The sequence below is a fragment of the Ciconia boyciana genome, chromosome 4 (genome assembly GCF_034638445.1).
Source record: "Ciconia boyciana chromosome 4, ASM3463844v1, whole genome shotgun sequence".
In the NCBI taxonomy this organism is placed as follows: domain Eukaryota; kingdom Metazoa; phylum Chordata; class Aves; order Ciconiiformes; family Ciconiidae; genus Ciconia; species Ciconia boyciana.
In genome coordinates this window covers 48,148,270-48,169,697 of record NC_132937.1, presented here as the reverse complement: position 1 = coordinate 48,169,697, position 21,428 = coordinate 48,148,270, and the positions used below count along the sequence as shown (strand labels likewise).

General features: G+C 40.4%; 1 protein-coding gene across 1 annotated transcript; it reads right to left on the bottom strand.

The window, feature by feature from the left end:
• Nucleotides 1–2,478: 2,478 nt before the first annotated feature.
• On the bottom strand, nt 2,479–9,032 carry LOC140650967 (programmed cell death 1 ligand 2-like). Its single transcript, XM_072859909.1, has 6 exons — nt 8,978–9,032; nt 7,302–7,664; nt 5,926–6,210; nt 5,224–5,364; nt 4,729–4,770; nt 2,479–2,561 (listed from the first exon to the last, which is right to left on the bottom strand). The coding sequence occupies exons 1-6, from the start codon at nt 9,030–9,032 to the stop codon at nt 2,479–2,481; spliced, it is 969 nt and encodes a 322-aa protein (XP_072716010.1).
• Between the last annotated feature and the right edge of the window lie 12,396 nt (nt 9,033–21,428).

Here is a 21,428-nt window from a genome sequence, read left to right as displayed (position 1 = left end):
TTTTGCAGGCAGTTTATCTGTATCTGAAAACTCTTACTTCAGCTGCTTCAAGATAACAGCGTGTAAAACAGTAGCTGAAGCAGAAAGAACAGAGACTCATCATATCACACAAGTATCATATGCTCAGTGGTTTGCAGTAAAAAACAACTCATGCATGAATTCATAGACACATGTAGACTGGTCAAGCTGCTGACAAGCTTTCATACTTTTAATACTAAGATGTGACAATCATCCCGATTTATTTTTATTGCAGTTCATAAGTATCCAGTGAGAGCTGGTAAAAATAGAAACTTGTAAACCAAGATACATTTCTGTGTATCCTTATGGTTATTACAGTAAATAGTACTATTGCTCCTTCAATATGAAATGGAGTGGATGGGGCATAGGATTGCTGTGCAAAGCTGAGCTGCCTCTGCCTAGGGATGCCAGGTGAAACCTTTCAGCGTACAGACCATTAAGAGGGAAAGCAGGGTAGTGTTTGCTATGCCTGTAAAATGGGCAGGAAGTGCTGCCCGCACCTGGTCTTCCCTGCCCATGCCATGGCAACATTTAGTCAGCAGCATAAGATAATGTCAGGATGACTTTCATTTCAGTAGGGAACAATGATAATCACCATAATCTAATTTCAAAGGCTGTGATGTACCATTTATGTTAATCCACATAAATTCAGTTTGAATTACTTCCATTTTATGATTATGAGGAAAAAAGAAATAGAAAAATACAAAATTAAGTCCTTCCAGGAACACAGTGGGTTAGATTTTTCACTGTGGCTGACAGAAGGGGCTCTTTGTTCCCAGCGGAGTACAAGCTGGCATGCGGAGAAATTGCTTGACCTTATGCACTACTGACCCTTAAGTATTGCTAGGTGGTGCAAGTCAGGGCAGTCCCCAAGCTGCTATTGCATCTGAAGCTAGGCAATGCGTCAAGAAGCTGCCTCTGATTCTCTGACACCTACCTGATTTGCCATGTCAGCAAGGACAAAGGAAGCCTCGTGGGGATTTGTCTCAGCTGAATCCAGTGGCTACAAATGGGTATTTAAAGGTACAATACATAGATATTAAAGTAGAGGTGATGACAGAGAGAGATTTGTTTTTCTCTTCCACAAGTAAAATCAACAGCAGCCCTGCTATTGAAAGTCAGCTGTCCTGGTGAAACAGAAGAGGGTGTGAATGCTGTCTTTCTGCTCTCATAGCAGCACTGTAGGTCCACTTTGTGCTGGAGTGAATAGCTGCAACGTGACATTAGAGAAGCAGCTCTCATCTAAATCCAGAGCAAGTGCTATGAAGAAAACCTTAACATTACTGATACGGTATTTTCTGTGAAACACATAGCACTCTTCCAAGAGCAAGATAATGACAAAAGTGGTTTCCATGTGAACACCTATTTTCAATCTTGTTACATCTAACTTAGGAGAAAATGCAGCTCACCAGAGCCAGTGCTCTTTGAAAATAATATTACAGAACACACCCAGTGCCCTCGCTTCACCATCTGATGACTATCAAAGATGCAAAGTTGTTTCCTGTTGGGCCTTTTTTCAAAGCTAGCACTGTAGAAGCTACACCCAGTACACAGCATATTGGGAGTTGAATGAGGCATTTTTAGGCATTTCAGTAATAGGAAGTAAAACAGAGAGGTGTCTGGCATGGAAAAGACTTGTCTTTTCCTCTGAAAAACGTTAAAATTACTCTCTAAAAATAATCAGTAGAGAAATCTGGCTGAGCTTCCTTTTCACTTTTGCTTCCGAATTCCTCCTAAAGAAAATTCTGTTGAGTAATTAGTACAAATGTAAAATTTCTTATTGTCATGTAGCATAGCATAACAGTTCATGGTTTTTTTACCTGACTTACTTGTGGGGTTTTACATAGACCGTGCATTAAAATTATCTTCTGTTACATAATGTTGATTTACTGTTGGTGTTGGGATTTTTTTTTGTCTGTCCTTTGATTTCACTTCTACCTCTTATTGCTTTTGTGATATGAAATATCTTGCATATATTGCCATGCTGATGGGTACTTGTGGTCATTTCCAGCTTAATGTGTTGGAAAGTTTGGAAATGAGATACGGGCATGTAATGATGTCTCCACCTGAAAGATGACTGTTTAGACATAAGATAGCATTTACAGCTTTTATTCAACTTCCCACAAGATGTTTGAATCCAAACACCATTCCTGGGGCTGGAACAGTTAATAAAGGCATTCTTAAATAAAAATTCCTTGAGCAACAGTAAGTCCAAAAGTAAAGTGTATCAAAGGCACCCAGATAACCTCTACACAATGGTAAACCACATTTCATGACAGTATAATTATCAGTAACTTCAAGATACGGTATCCGAGGAGGCATAGCTTTCCATTGCTGCAGTGCCAATAAATCCCCATGAGTTCACTGTTCATGCCAAAGCTAAAGTGCTGTAACTTTCTTTTGAAGTCCCCAAAAACAGATACAAAAAGTGCAAATTACGGCATGTGAGATGAAGAGTTTTCACAGACCCACACTCCCACTGTCTCTTGAAGCTGTGACAGTTGACAAGTATAAAGCCTCAGTTTGGGAGTTAAAATCATCTCCTTAAAAAAAGAAAATGGAATAGTATTATTTTTAAAATCTGCAATAATTTAAGAAAATAAATAGCCTGATCTTAACAACTGAGTGGTAAAGACTGAAAGCTCTATCATCATTGTATGCAAGCTTTTCTGGGCTGTGCTGAAGTTACAGTGGCTCCTTAAAGCTGCCATTAATTACAAAGGCATCCTGTTGCAATCTTTTCAGAGGGAAGATTTCTCTCTCTCTCTCTTATCTGTGGTCCAAATTCTGAATTTTCTATTTCATCGAAGCTATCACTGACCATTGGCCATATAAATGACATAACAAAACTGAAATCTGGTTAGATAGCATCTACAGGAATGCTCGTCAGTAAAATCTGTGCATCTGAATAAAAGTTTGCAGAACTGGGACTTCAGTGATGAGGCCAAATGTCCTACATCGTCAGTGCTGATACAGCTTGAGCTATAAGTTAAAATGATAACATGAACAATCCTTGTTCCTGTAACCAGGGCCATGTGGGTCATTTCCAAGGCTCTCTGGTAAAGTATCTGTGGCTTTTATGCTTCAACTACCTACTCATCATGGAAAAAAGGTTCTTTCCAGTGTTTCTTAAAAATACATGATGCTGAGAAATATAAATGTTTGTCATATGACTTACTGCACGTTGCACAAAGATTTTCGGTCATTAAAATGAAGAAGTAAAACGAAACCACAAAAAGCAGCTACCTCTCCTTTAATTTCTTCATTTCAGTAAGAGCACGAGGAGGCTAGGGCCTACAAAGTGAAAAAATTCTAAAACAGTAATACAAAAAGCCACATGAAGCCACGCCGTACTCAGACAACGTACACTGGAATTATGCCCGGACATGCAGCAACGCTGTCCTCCAGATTGCTGCTTGCCTTGAGCTTTTGTTCATTTGGACATGGCATAATTCCACTGAATTTTCACACCATCACGTGAAAAATAAGAAAGGGCCTTTGACTACAGCAAGTGCTGATTTCTGAAAGGTGAAAGTGTTTTTCTGAAAGTGTCATTTCGACCGTAATATCTACTGATGGCAGTGGATTAGACAGCTACGGGTAAGATGCAAGCACTATAATCTGAGGTGATATGGGAATCAGTGAATTCATGCCCTCTCTGACCAATCCATAGTTTTCATTTCACCTACGGAAGTTATTTTTTAAGCTGGAGACTTCTTGATGTATTTTTTTAGCAGTGAGAAACACAGGTGGCTTCTCAAGTAGATCCTGTGCTTGGAAAAGCTCAAAGCTGCCTGTGTCCAGAAACTGCTGTGTATTGTTTCTTCAGGCTGCTTGGTCAGCTGCATCACAGTTTTGCTCCAGTTTTGATCCTTGGGGGAGAATCATTCATGTTTCTGGAGCACATTAGGCAGCCTCAGGGCTGGCCTCAATAGGCTGGGTTAGGGTCTGCTTGGACACCAAGGAATTACAGCTGAACCCAATACCACTGTACCTAACATGGGCCACAGCCTCTCTCCTGACAATACATTAACCTATCAGGCTTTTATTTATAGGTAACAAAACTGATTTTTATAAGTAGGTGTTTTAAGAGCTTTCTTATCATGTTGCTTTATTGTTTTCTATGGTGGTTTCTTTTTTTCAGTTCAATATTACTACAGGACAGTTACATGCATCCTGATACTTTTTTAGGCATTACTTTCTCTCTGCAATGTAAAAATTCCTGGATGTCTAGGAAGGTCACACAGTCGAAAGATGAGGAGTGCCTCAGTGGATGATCTAATATTGCAGATAAATGAGGTATCATTTCATTTGTGGTTAAAACCTGTGGCCTGAACCAAAAGTATAATAGACTATTACCACAAAAATCTTGATGCCTTCCAAAACAACCAGCTTTTTGTGTATATCCTACTCAGCTGAGGCTACTAGAACTGCAGTTAGTATGCAGAGGTGTATACCAAGATATGTATGTAAGTTCTCTGTATTTCAGTGAAAGGGAACAAACATTTATGAATGTTTACATTGCCTGTGAGAAAGTCATAACGCTAGATACTGCGTTTTTAGAAAATTGAAGAAAAGTTGAATTTAAATTCAAAACTAGCCTCTATTTTGATGTAACGTTGTCTAAGTTGCCATCTACAGATTTATAAATATTTTAGCTGTAAGAAAGAAAAAGCTGTAAGCATAAATATAGAAAACCCTGTGACTTACCGTTCTCATCTTTCAGGTTAGGGTTCAGTTTTCTTTTCCTGTCTGTTGAAGTAAATATATAAAGGAAAGAAACACTATTCATAATAGTCCAGTAGAGCATACCATTTTAGTTATACAGCCTTAATGGAGATTGAAAATAAAAGTTCTGTGTCATATGCTGTAGCTACAATGGCTTTGTAGCCGTGAAGAAAAACACCGTTCAAACTATGTTTTTACAGCCCTCCTTACCGAAGCCAAAGCTTGTTTGTGTTTTTTACAGAACAGTAGCTGGTCAGATAAAAAAATATATCTTCCCATATACCTTGTCTTACGTAAGTAACAAGCTGAGGAAAATAAAACCCAACTGAAATGATCCAAGATCTCATTTTAGAACAGAGCGCATCTAGAAATAAAATGTGACCAAAGTCACGCAAGCATGCTTAGAGTTTCCAAAAGGTCGTTCGCAGGAAAAACAAAAAATAAGTTAAAAGATCCACTATCTGAAGTAAAATGTACCTTTCTTGGGTTGCCGATTCTTGAATGATTTTCTCTTTTGAAGGATCATTAGTGCAGAGGGAAGGACAGCTACCATCACACACATGGGGACGATAAATAAGATCAGGGATTTTTGTCCGCTATACTGTGTACTTATTAAAGCTGTCAAAAACATGAAAAGAAAGTAAATTTATAACTTACAAAACAGGCATAATTTATGAAGTTATCAGTTCTGATTCTCCAAAGTCTTGCTCTGACTGAACAAAAGATTCTTAAAATTTATCAACGTAGTGTATTACACTCATTTTATGAATACTTTATTTTGCAATATTAATATAAGAAGCTTTACAAAAAATGAGTGAAATCTCTCATTTGTATAACATTTGAGTGAGCACTACTGCAATTTATCTGTATCCCATTTGAAGAACAATGAATTAGGAGTCTAGATCAGGGAAGGCATCCATGCAGATTAAAGAATCGCCTCTGTACTGGCAGCCAAATAATGGGAGCTACCCTGAAATTAAAATATACAGAAAAATGACAGACTGGCTTGTTGGAGTGTGAGCTAGCCGAGGCTTCAAAGGCGTAAATAATACTGACTTGTTTCTTTTCCAAAGCATCAATACTACACTGTTTTCTAGAACCGAATTCCAGTGATGGATCATAGGACACAATGTATGTACAAACCCTCTCTGTCTTATACAAGTTCAAGGTGATACAAACCTAAAGTGGAAATGTGAGCTGAAGTTTCTCCATTCAGTTCTTTATTCCAGAACACGCAGCTATAGTTCTCACTCATATTTGGTTTGAATGTCAGGATGCTGGTGACATTGTAGAGGCCGTCTGCGGTCAGCGTGTAGGTGGTATTTGCAGATCCACTGAGATTGAAGTTCTTCTCATTTTGCCAGAAAACCTCTGCCAGAGGAAATCCTTCTGACTGGCATATAAAAACAAACTTGTCTTCACCTGGTTTTCTCATTACTTGAGTGTTTATTCTCTTATAGGATGCTGCATAAGAAGTTGAGTGAAATTACTTTATGCAACAATAGTCATTTTCCCACTTCGCTTTCCCTCCTTCCCTCTAATGCCTTATTTTGTCTATGGCTGTATCTGAGGTACACTTATTTGAAATGATGAAGGATGTTTTGTAGAACAATTCAATATTCATTATTCAATCCTTCTCATGCCTACAGTGATGGAACTTACTCCACTACTTTATACAAGGCAGCAGTTGAGACTAAATTTATAATTTATCAATACAGAGGAAACAAGTGAAGTCTCATGGGACTCTATTTTCACTTTTTGAATATGCCACTTCAAGAAAAAGGCTGTTTTTAATGTTTGTTTTACCATAGCTTATAAACAGGTGTGGTATTTTCATCATATTAGGACAAAATGAACTTAGAATTTCTGTGAGGACAGTTCAGAGGAACCAATGTAGGTCTTAAAAATGGCTGTATCAATTTTGGCATTTGATAAAGCTTGTTATTTAAATGACTCGGTGGGAAATGAATGCTGCCTTCTATGACACAGACATACTGCAGTTAGTGGGAAACACCAGAGGCCTTTCAAAGGACTGGTCTATCATGCTATCCAGTCATGTACACCTTTTATTACTAATGTCCATTTGGCTTTGACGAACACAGAAAATCACATGTCCTTGCTCTGGGAGCTCCAGTCACATGGGGAATTCCCAGCCTCTTGGGTAGTTGCAGCAAGGCTCGTAAGTAAATTAAAGCACCTCTGAGAAACTTTCGGGAATGGCCAGAGGTGGCCCAACAGGACAGGGGGTCAAATGAGAGGCAGGGGTGGGGGCACTGGAGAAGAGGGTGTGGGAAGAAGGAGGAGGGATGAAGGATGGAGGGGGAGCAGTCGCTCTCCCTCTCTGGCACAGGCTCCTGCTAGAGAAGCTCAGCTGGCCATTGAACTGAAGACTAGCCAGCACTAAGACAACTGCTTTGGTTTACCTGGGGGCTGAGCACAGGGACTTGGTGAGAGTTAGCACAAATTCCTCCATATTAATCAATTTCTACAAGCCTGTAGGAATTTAGTAGAGATATCTCAATGAATATATACTTACAGTCAATTCAACCACTAACCTTTTACTTCCAAAGTAATGTACTTGTAGTCTACACCCTGGTAGTCAATGAGACAAAGGTATAATCCCGCATCTGTGATCTTCACGCTGGTGATCTGAAGGATAGCTCGTCCCAATTTCAGTTCACTCTGCAGAAGTGCTGCTCTTCCTATGTAATCGTGATGCTGGGATGGAGGGAATGCCTTCCCATTGCGGAATGTGTACACCTCTTTTGATTTTGACTGGCCCTGCCTTTTTTGCTCCCAAACAACAGTCAGGAGTCCTAGGTTTAACGAGCCGTTCGCAGGGAATCTGCATTCCATGGTCACGTTGCTCCCATACTCCACAATGTATAGCTGTTGAGGAACTTCAACTGTAAATAAAGCTATGGCAGGAAAAGAAAACAGTGTCATTTGTTCTATTAAAATATGTTCTGATTTTCTTTAAACTTGGGCAAAAAGGTGTCATGTAGTCAGGCATATGGTTACTGGCATGACTAAAAGTTTTAAGCATTTTTTGTCCCTATTCACACTAACATTTTTACCACATCAGTAGTATTTATGGCAAATCATCTATATTCTGTACTGATTACAGAGTCTGAAAGACAAGGACAAAAGGAGCAAGGTTTTTTTTCACATTTTAGAAATAACTTAAGGCTGCGTCAGTGATTACACAGGGAGCACTTCTATGAAACTATGATTGTATCTTATATGTCCTAGGATTCTAGTAAAAGCAACAGTTAATTGTGGAAGTAGTAAATCTAATTTCATTATCCTTTACAAAGAGAAAATCCAGTGTAACTCCAGAGTTGCACTCAACAAGCACGTGTAACTTAGAAGAATTGCTTTGTAGCAATTACAGTCTTCCACAAGCCTGGGACCATGTGAGTATCATTTGATCCCATGCGTCCTCTCAGATATGTGCAACAGTATTACACAAAGTATTATCAAAATAATCTTCTTAGCAATTCACCAAATCTGAAATTCATATTGTTATGAATATTTTACCATTTTAAAGTGTCTTGAAAAGGGGAGTTATTTATGATACATCATTCAGTATACCTTGTTACTACTTTCTATATTGGATGTGCCATATATTGGTAGATTTAATTCAGAAGCACTTGGAAATATTGATAGTGACATTCAAAACAGAAGTTCATGCAACTGTTTACGCATTCCTTTTATTTCATGTGTTTGTGAAATACTTACAGGCAAAGCTTCAATTCCTCTTAGCAATGTTTGTTTATTCACTTTAACACAACCATAATGAGGGAAAAAATAATATGAAAAAGTGCCGAGCCCCTTCTGGGTTTTAGCCAAGCTGCTCCTGCTGCAGCCATGGACAGGGAAATACACATGGTTTTACTTCACTCTGCCTCACACTGAGGTTGTTTAATTTACAATTGTCTGAGGTTGCTTTGGTCATCCTCACTCTCATAGCCATGCCTGCTAATGCTGGACGCCTCCGCTGTCAATATACTATGCTTAAAGAAGCCTGATTGTGGAAAGTGATGGACATCTGTCCTGTGCTCAATTAGTACACAGTGCCTTCTGTAAGACGTTGCAAAGCAGAGACTCCAGACATCACTGGCTATTCATGCAAGTATTACTGGAGGTGCTGAAGCCCATGTACTGAGGGTGTAGCGGTATTTGCTGCATTGGTTCTGCTGGTGGAATTGAAAGGCAGTTTCTCTCTCACCTGAAACGACACAGAGCTGCGTTTCCAGCAAGAGCATTGTGAGGATCTGGAACATTTTCTCAGGTGGATCTGAAACAAAAGTAGGATTGCATCAGAACTTGCAACAACTACCTTCTCCTGCTGAGATGCATTGGAGCCATGCTAGCCTTCAAAGCCCATCGCAGCTAAAAATCAGCAAAAATAAAAACAAACACTAGACTACCACTAGAAATAAGGAAAATCCTGATTAAAACAACCCATGCACACACATGGAATATGAACCACTGACCTGTGGCAATGAAGGCAAAGAAAACTTTTCCACAGCTTCACCTGTGAGGCTTTCAGGATCTGTAGCTTGCAGGCAGTCTTAAATAGTCTGACATGGCAGTACTTTTACAACAACTTCATAGTGAAACTCCACCATGAATAATAAAAATCAATTGCAGTTGGCTTCTCACATGCGGGAAAGCTTCATAAACATGCACAAGCAGACTTTTTAACTGCCTGCACTAACACCTAGTTTACAAGATTGCTAACCCTGATTTTGTTTGAACTCTGCTTTGCATATTTTTTTGAGGATACTTATTGTCTGAGTTCTTTAACCTCAAGACCAGCAGATACCTGGAATTCAGTGTGAGGTACTGGAAATCTTGGGGTGCATAAATTAAAGTTTGCTTCAGAATGGATTAGATTTTAAGACTTAGTGCTGCTAATTCTTTCACTTTGCATGTTGCAGTGCCTGACATGTACAAAGTACCATGTATTACTGACAGTAAACCAACAGCCCTGAGATAATGCAAAAGTTGAAAGTCCAGTTTTAGAGTGAGTATCTTCCTGTTCCAGTAAAAAGCAAACTATTGTTCATACTTTTGTATACAGATCAACATAACTAAAAAGCAAAAAACCACAAAATCCAGGGATAACATTTATAATGAAATTAATGAGATAATAGATAAGAAGGAAGAATTACTTTGAATAAAGCATGCTAACATATAGTATAATCTCAAAAATTAGTGAAGGAGATCCAGAAATAAGCATAAGGAAGTAAAGAAGAGAAAGAGCAATTTTAGACTTCCCCAGAGCTAGACTTACTGGGGAGGGTTTTTAATTTTACTTCCCCTGCATTTGTGGCTCAGCTTGAAACATTCTGGCTCTGAGTTTCTCAGGTGCTGCATTTTTCTGATTGCTTTCACCTTTGAGCTCTCAGTACCTCAGAAAGTCAGGCTCAAAGCTTTATCAAAGTCAGCAGCCAAACTTAGAGGATTTTTCCTGGAAATTTAGACCTTAATCTTTTGCTGTCACAGCTAAAGGTGACCTTTATGTTACCATAAAGGTGCATATGCAAACTATAGGAAGCAGACTTATTACATGTAAATGAAAGCTAATTACCTTTATCAGAGGACTGACTGAGATGCCACTACTTAATGTGTGATAAATTGTAATTATTTTAGCTGTATGAGAAAGGAGCTAATATACAGTATCAGCATCAGTATCTCCTTTTCTCGGATGCAGAAACAAAGATCCTGTAACTGCCCTGTCAGCCAGGTTAAATTTCGCTCATTATGCAGCCACCATAGTGTTCCACAGTTAATACTATAAAGAAATTTACTGTCCTCAATCTCCTGCTATACTCACTTCTCCACACAGCCGACCTAGAAGCAGGTGGACATAGAGGGAAGAACTGAATGAAGAAGGAACAGTATTTCACATCAATGTTTAGATCCCTGGATTAGCCTCATGTGGGACATTTGAGGTGATCTGCTCTCTTTTTATAGCTTGAGGTACATTGAGAATGCAGAGCATGTATCTTGCATAACGTAGGGGATGGGACTTTTTAAAATATACATATTACTGAGAGTAAAAGGATAGAACAAAAATAAGGGGATTCATAATCAAAGCCCCAGCAGATAGCAGTCATGATTATTAAATATGAAATAAGAGTAAAGCTTGCCTGACCAGATGGATTAGTGTGAGAAGATCATGACACATACCATAATTAAGTAGAAGAACCCAAACAGGGAAACATTTTCACTTGTGATACTGAAAGCAGAGTCATGGAATGCTTGTGGGATTCAGCAGGGATCTGTATTAGAAGGATCAAGGATCTATCAGCAAGGATCTGTATTAGAAGCCATTCTTTACTTCCATGATCTTACTAGTGGACATAAACCTGTCATACAACCTCACAATCTACCCATGCAACTTAATTGTGTGGCTCTGCCAGGCATCCTAACACATTTCTATAAAGAAGTTCTGCACCAGTATCTGGAGGATGATTTCTTCTGAGCTTGCAGTAGCAACCATTCATGCTGTTACAGAATTTTCTCCCTGTCTTTTGTAAAGCATATGCCATGCCCTGCTATGCAGTAGTCCATGTACACAACAATCCTAACAAGTTTGTGCACAGCACTGTCTTTTTTTCTTTTATGCAAAAGGCCGTTTCTAAAGCGTATTCATCATCTGTCTGGGGCAACTTCATAGGGATATAACAAAGGAACACTGCACCATAAATATCAGCACTTAGTGGTTCTGGCAGCAAAGTCAGGAATTGAAATCCACATCTGAGAACATGAGGAAGTTGCATGACATTTCAACAGCAATTCAGATCCTGTCAGTAAATTAATTTTGCAGACCAATCTGAAGAAGAAAAAGCAAGTTTTCACACGGTGCTGTGTGATTTTGAAAATGAAGCTGAATAAACCTTTGAGGGTTGAGGTGATGAAAACCATAGCATCAGACATCTAAAAACCACCATGGCTTTTTTTGAGTTGTAGTACCTCCAGTGAGGATGTAGGGCTCAAGGCTAAAAATTTGAACAGGAACAATGAAAACAAAGGCATGAAAATATGAATGGAAAAAGGGAGGAATATAATATTCTCTTTTTATACAGCTTTTTTATTTTACTGAAAGTACTAAGTTGAAACCCATACTGGACTCTCTTTGGCCCAAAAGGAACATATTCTGATAAGTTTTCTTAGTGAATGGTGAGTGCAATCCAGAGGCCAATGGTAATAAATTGCTAAAATTCCACCAAGGGTCAAGACAACAGTGTGTATGGTTTTCCTCCTCTTGATTCAGTTGATCATGTCTATGACTTTAGTCCTGGCCCCAGCTCACACACCCACAGGGATTACATGCTGGTTTTGGCTGGGGTAGAGTTCATTTTCTTCACAGTAGCTAGTATGGGCCTATGTTTTGGATTTGTGCTGGAAACAGTGTTGATTCCACAGGGATGTTTTAGTTAGTGCTGAGCAGTGCTTACACAGAGTCAAGGCCTTTTCTGCTTCTCACCCCACCCCACCAGTGAGTAGGCTGGGGGTGCACAAGGAGTTGGGAGGGGACACAGCTGGGACAGCTGACCCCAACTGACCAAAGGGCTATGCCATACCATATGACATCATGCTCAGCATATAAAGCTGGGGGAAGGAGAAGGAAGGGGGGGACATTAGGAGTGATGGCGTTTGTCTTCCCAAGTAACTGTTACATGTGATGGAGCCCTGCTTTCCTGGAGATGGCTGAACACCTGCCTGCCCATGGGAAGCAGTGAATGAATTCCTTGTTTTGCTTTGCTTGTGTGCGCAGCTTTTGCTTTACCTATTAAACTGTCTTTATCTCAACCCATGAGTTTTCTCACTTTTTCTCTTCCAATTCTCTCCCCCAACCCAGCCAGTGGGAGTGAGCAAGCGGCTGTGTGGGGCTTAGTTGCTGGCTGGGGCTAAACCACGACAGTCCTTTTTGGTGCCCAGTGTGGGGCTAGAAGGGTTCGAGATAATGACAGGTTTGACTGGAGTATGCTAGATCAAGTTTAGAGCTGTTATTGCTGTTTAGCTATTAATTGGCAGGCTCCTGTGCTTGCCAGGGGCTTGCTTGCCTTGCTGTATATTAGAATCTAGTGCTGAATAGTGGCTGCTTTTTTGCTTTCACTGCTTGCCATGCTGCTGTACTGCTGATCATCTGACTCTGCTGTGCCTGGGAACATTTTGATAACAGCAATGGCCATGTGCCTGGGCTGGCAGGTGGCCAGGGCATCGCTGCTGTTTCTGTGCTGTTGTACTAGACAGGCTGGAACTCCAGTGTGAACTCGAGTCAAAGGGACTGTGACCTGTGCATGAGTCCACATGGGAGCAGGACACCCGGAGTGTCTGTGGCCATAGATAAGTCCATGCCAGAGCACGTACATCTCAAAGTGTCTGTGGCCATGGTTATGTCTGCGCCACAGCAGGTACACCTCTGAAGGGGTTGTGGCCCAAGGATAAGTCCACGCTGGAGAAGGTGCACCTCGAAGCATCTGTAGCTGTGGATAAAGTCCATGCTACAGCAGGTACACCCTGAAGCATCAGTGGCTGTGCATGAGGTCATGCTGGAGCACCTCCAAGCATGTGGCCATGGATAAGCCCACAAAAGAGCAGGTACACCCCTGGAGGGACTGCAGCCATGGGTAAGGCCATGTTGGAGCAGGTTTACTTCTGAAGGGACTGTGGCTGTGGGTAAGGCCATGCTGGAGCAAGTGTATCTCTGAAAGCATTGTGGCCCATGGATAAGGCCACGCTGGAACAGGTGCACCTCAAAGTGACTGTGGATAAGTCTATGCCACAGCAGGTATACCCCTGGAGAGACTGTGGTGCGTAGATAAGGCTGCACTTGGAGCAGGTACTCCCCTAAGGGACTGCAGTGTGTGGATAAGTCGAAGCCGGAGCAGGGACAAGGGGGGGAGTTCATTGCAATGTTAAACCTGATGGTCTGGTCCAAAGGGACCACAGGTGGAGACTGTAATGGAAATACCTTTAAATTGTTGTAACCCGGGATTTGAGTTACATGTATAGGAATTACTATAGGAGGAACCACCTGAACCAATGAAGGAGAAGCCTTACAAGAAGCAGTGCAAGTGCAGCAGTGACTCAACCTGAGCTGGTTTTGGTGCCCAGTAACTCCACGCAACACACCACCTCTCCTGTCCTGAGTGACCACCATAACAGATGGAGCCCAAGGTCACGGACTAAATGAACTCAATGGACATTTGTGGACATTTTACACATATGGGGTGGTCCATAGACTAGAAGAATGATATCTGTGTGATAACCATTACATGTGATGGAGCCCTGCTTTCCTGGAGATGGCTGAACACCTTCCTGCCCATGGGAAGGAGTGAATGAATTCCTTGTTTTGCTTTGCTTGCGTGTGTGACTTTTGCTTTCCCTATTAAACTGTCTTTCTCTCAACCCACGAGTTTTCTCACTTTTACTCTTCTGATTCTCTCCCCCATCCCACTGGGGGGGAGTGAGCGAGCAGCTGTGTGGGGCTTAGTTGCTGGCTAGGGTTAAATCATGACAGATTATAACACTCATCTCCAAAAAAAAGTAATTTTGGGCCAATGGAATGCACCAGTTCACAAAAAATCTCAAGCAGTTGCCCAAAATTCTTCTGGTAAGGAGTTAGAAAGATGTTTCTTGTTCCCTCAGAAAATTTACACTTGGCATTCCCATTTCAAACTGCACAAGCTCTAGGCCACAATATTGTTTTCAACATATTATTCAATTTTCAACATACAGTATAGACTTCATTCAGTTCTACAGACAGAAGTGAAGAGGTGCTTGTAGTAACAGAGCTGTATGTTATAAGGATGCTCTCAGGAGGTAACAGTGGTGGCAAAAGGGGAATATCAAATTCTGCTATATGCTTAAACCATGGAGCTCTTGAGCAAAAGCTGGGATGCTTATTTTAAGTAGCTGTGATTTGTAGATCTCTCTTTGGCATGTGTTTATTGTTATGCCTACTGGATCTTATTTTGAGGGAACACTCAGGTTGTGAACCACAGTGAGTTGACAAGGGAGGTTGGCACCAGTCTGGTCAGAAGTGTCAGGACAGATTTGACCTCAGTTAGTGATAACTCCCACAATGTTGACGATATTGAAGAGTTTGCAAGAAGCTTTGTAAGCAAAGGAACATGGAAATCACAGAATATTTTGCAATATACTCCTTAGTAATAAAGATTGAAACCCACACCTGAATAATATGAACTGTGAATTCAATTCCTTTTATGCATGTATCTGAAAGATCATGGTGCTTTTCTTAGATAAAAGGAGCATCTTAGTATAAGACCTTAGTACAAGACTCCCTGTCACCACCTTTGGTTAGTAGCCTTGCTATGATTGTCCCTGCTTATTGCAGGGGGGTTGGACTCGATGACCTTTAAAGGTCCCTTCCAACCCAAACCGTTCTATGATTCTATGATTGCTGCCAACACAAGAATAACAAAGGATCCTGTGCAGGATGAATCTTCTTTATGCTGTCCGCTAAATGAACACAACCAGAGGCACAGTCACTGATTCAGGGACCTTATAGTCTAACAAATCACGCATAACACTTTCCTGGAAACATCATTTCAGCTATTAAAATATTTGTATTCCAGCAAATGGACAATTAAGAACAGTAAACACATTTATCATTTACATAATGACACTTATCAGCAGTAAGCAAGGAGAGTTTAGTGGACCAAGAGCATACCTGCCACTACAATAATCAATCAATCAGAACTGTTGGAAAATCTAAACAAGCTTCCAAGCACACTGGCTCTTCTCCAGGTTTAAAGCAGACATCAAACATACGTGGAAGTTCACAATAATTGCTCAGACTTCAGTCTGGAAGATTAAAGGATTAAAGGACTAAGGAAAGGGGACTTGGTCCTTTTAAAGTTGAGTAGGTATTGTAGACAGACCCTTGCTTGTATTGTATTTCTCTGCAGATCAAGTCAGCACACTGACAGCACTTACGACTTATGCTTAGTTTTAGTTTTAGCAGATATAACACAGGTGTTCTTACAAAGTTCATGGAAGAAAGTGGGGACATTGCACTCCATAGCTGGGAGCTGGGTGGAGGACGGTAACATCACCAGGCTGGCCAGGTGGCCTGTGCCCACCTCCACATGAACTGTCAAGTGCACTTTAGCAAACAAGGTAGTGCAGGTGATCTGAAAGACTGGTGAGGAATCCTGAGCTGACGGACTTTGTTACAGATTTGAAACAGCAATCTTGCTATTGATTTGTTCATTCCTACATTCAACATTTTTGCTCTGCTGCTGACATACTCTATAACATTACAGAGATCAGCTCAGATATCTCTTTTCTATTCCCTCTCCTTCTACAGCCTTTGCATTTTTGTACTGCAAAAGTAGTGCCTGCACAAAGCACAGTGCAATGCCCAGAAATACAAACTCATCTGAATACCAGAAGCAATCAAGCTGCATTAACATGGAATCCTACTTGGCTCTTTTTGGCCAAAAGAAAGCATCAAAGCAATACCAGACTAATGTGACTGTACTGCTTCTCATGCGTAAGCTAGTTTGTTTTGATGTAATTCAGATCTTCCTGCATGAAACAGAGTTTTGTGCTCATTTTGTTGGAAAACAGACTATCTTCTCATACACATATGTACACTGCAAAAGACTGAGGGGTCCCAGTCACTATTTGCTTTCTTTGTCTTTCTCTGTTACTGAAACTCCTTTGTCTGCTGTGCATCTTGCACTTTCAAAAGCTTCCTTCCAACACTCTCATGTATGCAAAAAGACACAACCTTTTCAACCTCCTCATGAAATGACTAAACTGATTTTCCCTTCAGTGAAGAATCCAGTTTAAAAAAAAAAAAGTTTAAAAAAAGTTTAAAAATCCTAGGTCAGAAAATAAACAACAAAAAAAGCAGCATTAGATCCTCATACAAACTACATCTGTTCTATACCTCACCATCAGAAAGAAGGTAGTTTGTTTCCATTTCAGCATTTCATAAAAAAACTAGAAATGCATATGAACGTTTGTTCAAAGTCCATTTCTCAGGCCTGTCTCAGTATGTCTTGTGGACATAGTCTTCTGCCCTCATTCTCTCCAACCCACCTCAGCCACACACCCTCTCACCTGCTGTTCCTTCTCTGCTGTGGCACCCTTATGGCAGTCCCTTGTTGTCCACCTCACTATGCAGTCAACCTACTGTTGAGTCCATTGCTTTATATCTGATGTTCACATCACCTGTGACTGCCTATTTGCATCGCTTCAATCTGTTCTCTGTCTCACTTCAGCTATCAGGTGGAGAGATATCATTTCTCACTTCCTTCTTTGCTCACCCTTGCTGTAAATTTTCACTTTCCCTGCATTGTTTAACTGTCACCTGTTGTATCTTTTTCACTGTCACTTTTTTTGTTCAACGTCAAATACAATAATTCTAACACAACCTCGAATAAGTATTTTTTTGCCATAGATGTTAGGGTAAGATTGGGTTGAAATTTTGTTACAGAAAATGTCATTAACTACATTTAAAATGCAGCTCTGTATTCTAGAGAACACATTACTTTCAGCTCTTAGCAGCAGCACTGAACAATACAGGCTAACACTTTGGCGTGATACACTGCAAATTTTCTTTCATATCTCCACCTTCTACAGAAAGAAAGACTTTTCAGAGACACACAAGAAATTCTCCTCTTCCTAGCCTGTGCTCCTCCTGGGAATGCAGAAGGTGAAAGTCCCCAGATTTGCTGTACAATCAAAACAACCTACCATCTGCAGGTAGGGGTTTAATAACAACCAGAAGAAAGTAAGTAGGAACATACAGATACAAATATATACAGATTTTTTTTCTCCTTACAACTCTTCCCTGAAATTCAGAATTAAAGATTTACACACAGCAACAGCCCAATGCATAAGCTGAAGAGGATCACTAGCACCACTCTTCTGCCTTTGCCTGTTACAGAATATTGAGTTGCAAGACAGGTTCAGCTTCTAAAACTCTTTATTCCCCAGGGTTTGAAGTTATATGGACCTGTGTTTTAGGACTTGAGACTTATCCAATCTTTGGTTCAGAATCAGAGTCCAGTCCCTACAAATAATTTGAAAATAAACTTAAGGAAATCTTAATAATATAGGAAACAAATCTGCAATCCATCAGTCAGAAATACAGTAAATATAGATTTGCATTTTAGCAGCGTTATACTCACATCAGATCTTTATGCAGTCAATGGAAGAATCAGGTTCATGTAACAGCTAAGATTTTCAAAGTTTTACAAAGTAGCTCTATCCTATTTGCATGGTAGCAGAAACTATCCAACTCTCATGATCAGTTTAAAACATGCACCAATAGCACAGCTTGTAGGCTGATCTTATTCAGGCTTTATGTCACAAAACAACTGACTGTGTTAAAAGGAAACCACCAAGTTTCTTAGGAATTTGTGAGCAGTTCCAGTTTCGTTTTGATGTTTAATGTTTGAGGGTACTCTGAGTTCAGTGGTCTGCATTAAGAATGTGCATCCAAACAAGTTTATTCAAAGCATTCTGTAAAATTTATATGCTCAAATTCTGCTTTTAATTACACTAGTATTTTTTTGCTGGATTTATACCCATTTAGAGCAGTATACAGCCTTGGCACCTGACCTTGCATTTACTAGGACTATCCTGCATTCATGAAATTATCAAGTTACATTTTCTTCATTTTCATCAGACATTTTTACAATAATTCCCCAAGAGATTACCTAACATTTGCAGAACATATTTCCTGTTCATTTTCATCTATATCCATATTATTAAAAAAAAAAATCACAATGAGGGTAGCCAAACACTGTTGCCCAGCAAGGTTGTGAACCTCCATCCTTGTAAATATGCCAAACTTGACAGGACAAAGCCCGGGCAATTGGATTTAAGTTGGCCCTGCTTTGAGTGGGAAGTTGGACTAGGTGACTGCCAGAGCTCCTTTCCAACATAAACTATTCTATGCTATTAAACAACCTTATCAATGCATGTCTCTGTGCATTTTACTGTTACTAGGTACTATTTACTTCCCTACTGCAGTTCATCACTCTGTCTTTTAATTTATGAGCACATCATGAGTGGGAGACATAAGAGAGGATAGAGTGGTCTCTTCCCGGGTTTCTCAGATGCATTGGTGCTACAGGTGGAACACACATACTCTTTTGTCTCCAGTTAGTTCCTCATCACTTGGGAGAATTGTGCCCTAGCTCCACAGAAATAATGGTTGTGGCTTTAGTCCCGTGAATCCTGGCTTGTTTGGGATGATGTATGATGATTGCCTGCCTCACAGTTCCAGTCTGACTCAAACCGTGAAATCATCTCTCCTGCTGCCTGGTGCAGAGCAATCCATCTCAACAAAACCACTGTTATGCTACTTTTTTTTCCTCAATAAACTTATCCTGTCTAGTCCTAGCACATAAAGTAATTCCTGGGTAGCCTGACCTTTTTCCAGAAAAACTACCGTTACCTCTTTGGCAGTCAATGATTTGGATGACTGGGCACTTGAAGGACAGAGAAAAGTCCATAGGGCCAGAGTTGAGCTTGATCTATGATTTACATTTATAATCAAGTTTGCCTGATCTCCTAACACTTTCGGTAAAAGCAAAGGTGGAAAGATGGCAGCAAACTGAGATCTGTGCTCTTCTTGTAAGTATGTGAGAGTGGGGGAATTGAATCCTCCTAAGGCACTTCTTCCTGACTGATGCTTATGCCTACTGTTTCTCTTAACTCCACCTTCACCTTCCACCTACCACCAAGTCTCAAAGGCCTTGTTTGCTTTGTGGCCCCCCACACCAAGACAAATAGCCTATTTTGGGAGAAGTATTTATGCAAATGCACCTTGCAATTAATAACATTTTTTAGAGGGTTTATTAATGGTAAAATAAAGAAAAAGGCAGAAAAATATGAATTATGTGCAAGCTGTGCAGAGCCTATAGGCATTTTGAGGTGGGAAAGGCAGAAGATAGCCCTCTGTCAGAGACATTGTAAAAGATGGATGTCCCAGCTGGAATCATGGTGATTCCCAGCAGCTGCCTTTGCAGAATACCAGTGTCCTACCAAGGGAGACTGTCTACCTGCGTAAAGTCCTCAGGGAAGCCTTGTTTTGTTGATTGCTATGTTCCTTCTCTTCTGATTAGCCCTTTGCTTGCCTACTCCATCCACAACTTCCTCACTTGTTTGAGGAATCTCTACCTCCCCGGCGTCTAGGTGTCTTGTTTCCCTGCAGGTATTGAGACTTCTTCTGGAAGGAAAACAAAAGTGTTCCTTGTTCTTTTCCCACCTGACAGAAAAAGTACCCCAAAGTTACTTCACAGTCACCATCACCATCTTCTACTCATTCTGAGCCAGCTCTGGCTACAATAGGTTTTCTTCATGTGTTCCTGTTTGGGGACAGGGAGACAGAAAGCTCAGTGCAATTGCCCAGGAGTCAGTGACCTGTCTTGAGCCCAGCAGGACCTGGCAGGGACTGGGCTGGGACAATAACCAGGGTTGCAGAACCAGAGAAATATGGAGAGGGAGACAGGGAATCAGGGAAAGATGCTGCAAAACCATAAGTCCCACTGTTAACGTTTGCAAAAGCAAAAGTTCCACTGTTAGCATCTCTGCCATTTTGCTGGTTAGCCCATGCTTGGATGATGCACTATTGGTACATGTCACTCAAGGCCATTAAAGTTACTTTTTTGGCCAAAAGGGAAAAGGGACACACATCTTGCATGCTGCTCCATGAAAAGCCCTGCAGGTCAATAGCAATGATTCCATTTTTCTTATTGTTACGTTATTCTTTAATGTAATTGTTATTAGTAATAGCATTCCTATTCCACAAAATTAAATGCCAAAACATCACAAACCAGGCCATCGGACTGGTTCATAATTACATTTTTCAAATGAACGAGTCCTGAACTCAAACACCAATAAGCCAGTGTAGATTGTGCACATGAACCAGGCTTTTCTGAGCGCTTTTGGGCATCTAACAATGCTTCCATTAGGAAGCAAAATGCAGCTTACTGAAACTGAGTCTGCTCTACCTTCCTGCTGGATTTCATTTTCCAGATATCCAAAACCACTGAAATAGCATGAAAAAATTGTTAACTGAAGGAAAAAAGATTATTACAAATACAGTGTTTAACTACTTTTTTTATCTTAGGATAGGAAGGATTTCCTCTCACCTAATTCTCATGACCTAAATGTGTCATATTTTCAGTTAGGTGTGTATTTGCCCTCTGTCACAACTGGAAAGTAATTGTGCCTAAACAACTCATGGCATTGGAGGATGCGCACGTGGGCCTGTCTCCCTGTATTCATAAAAATGAAGCAGAGAGACTTACCTTATCCTAAAAGTCTAATTTGTAAAATTACTAAAATTAGACTAGACAAGCTGGTTGGATGTCAGAGAAATACAAAGTAGAGCTTATTTAGAGAGGACAGGTCTTTTCACATCATCTGTTATCCACCACACATCCTGCTTTTCTAATGAAGTAGCAAAATTTCAAGCTTCCTATCAACCACTCAGAAATTCAAGCACTGGCATTTTGGACAGTAGGGTTCAGCTACAGAATTTAAAAATATATTTATATCCCCTCATTTCATTATCTTACTCATCTGATATACAGCACTGTCAACAGTAACTTACCTTTTCTCCTGCTGGGAAAAGATAAATTTAACAGTTCCTACTGTCTGGTGGAGCTTGG

What these genes read in the sequence shown, in the direction of transcription:
- LOC140650967 (XM_072859909.1), bottom strand. Translation starts at nt 9,032, where the DNA reads ATGTTCCAGATCCTCACAATGCTCTTGCTGGAAACGCAGCTCTGTGTC. An exon ending in CATTACTTTGGAAGTAAAAG is followed by an intron (nt 6,211 to 7,301) that starts GTTAGTGGTTGA and finishes CTTCTTATGCAG; the next exon opens with CATCCTATAAGAGAATAAAC. An exon ending in AGCTCACATTTCCACTTTAG is followed by an intron (nt 5,365 to 5,925) that starts GTTTGTATCACC and finishes TGTTTTTGACAG; the next exon opens with CTTTAATAAGTACACAGTAT.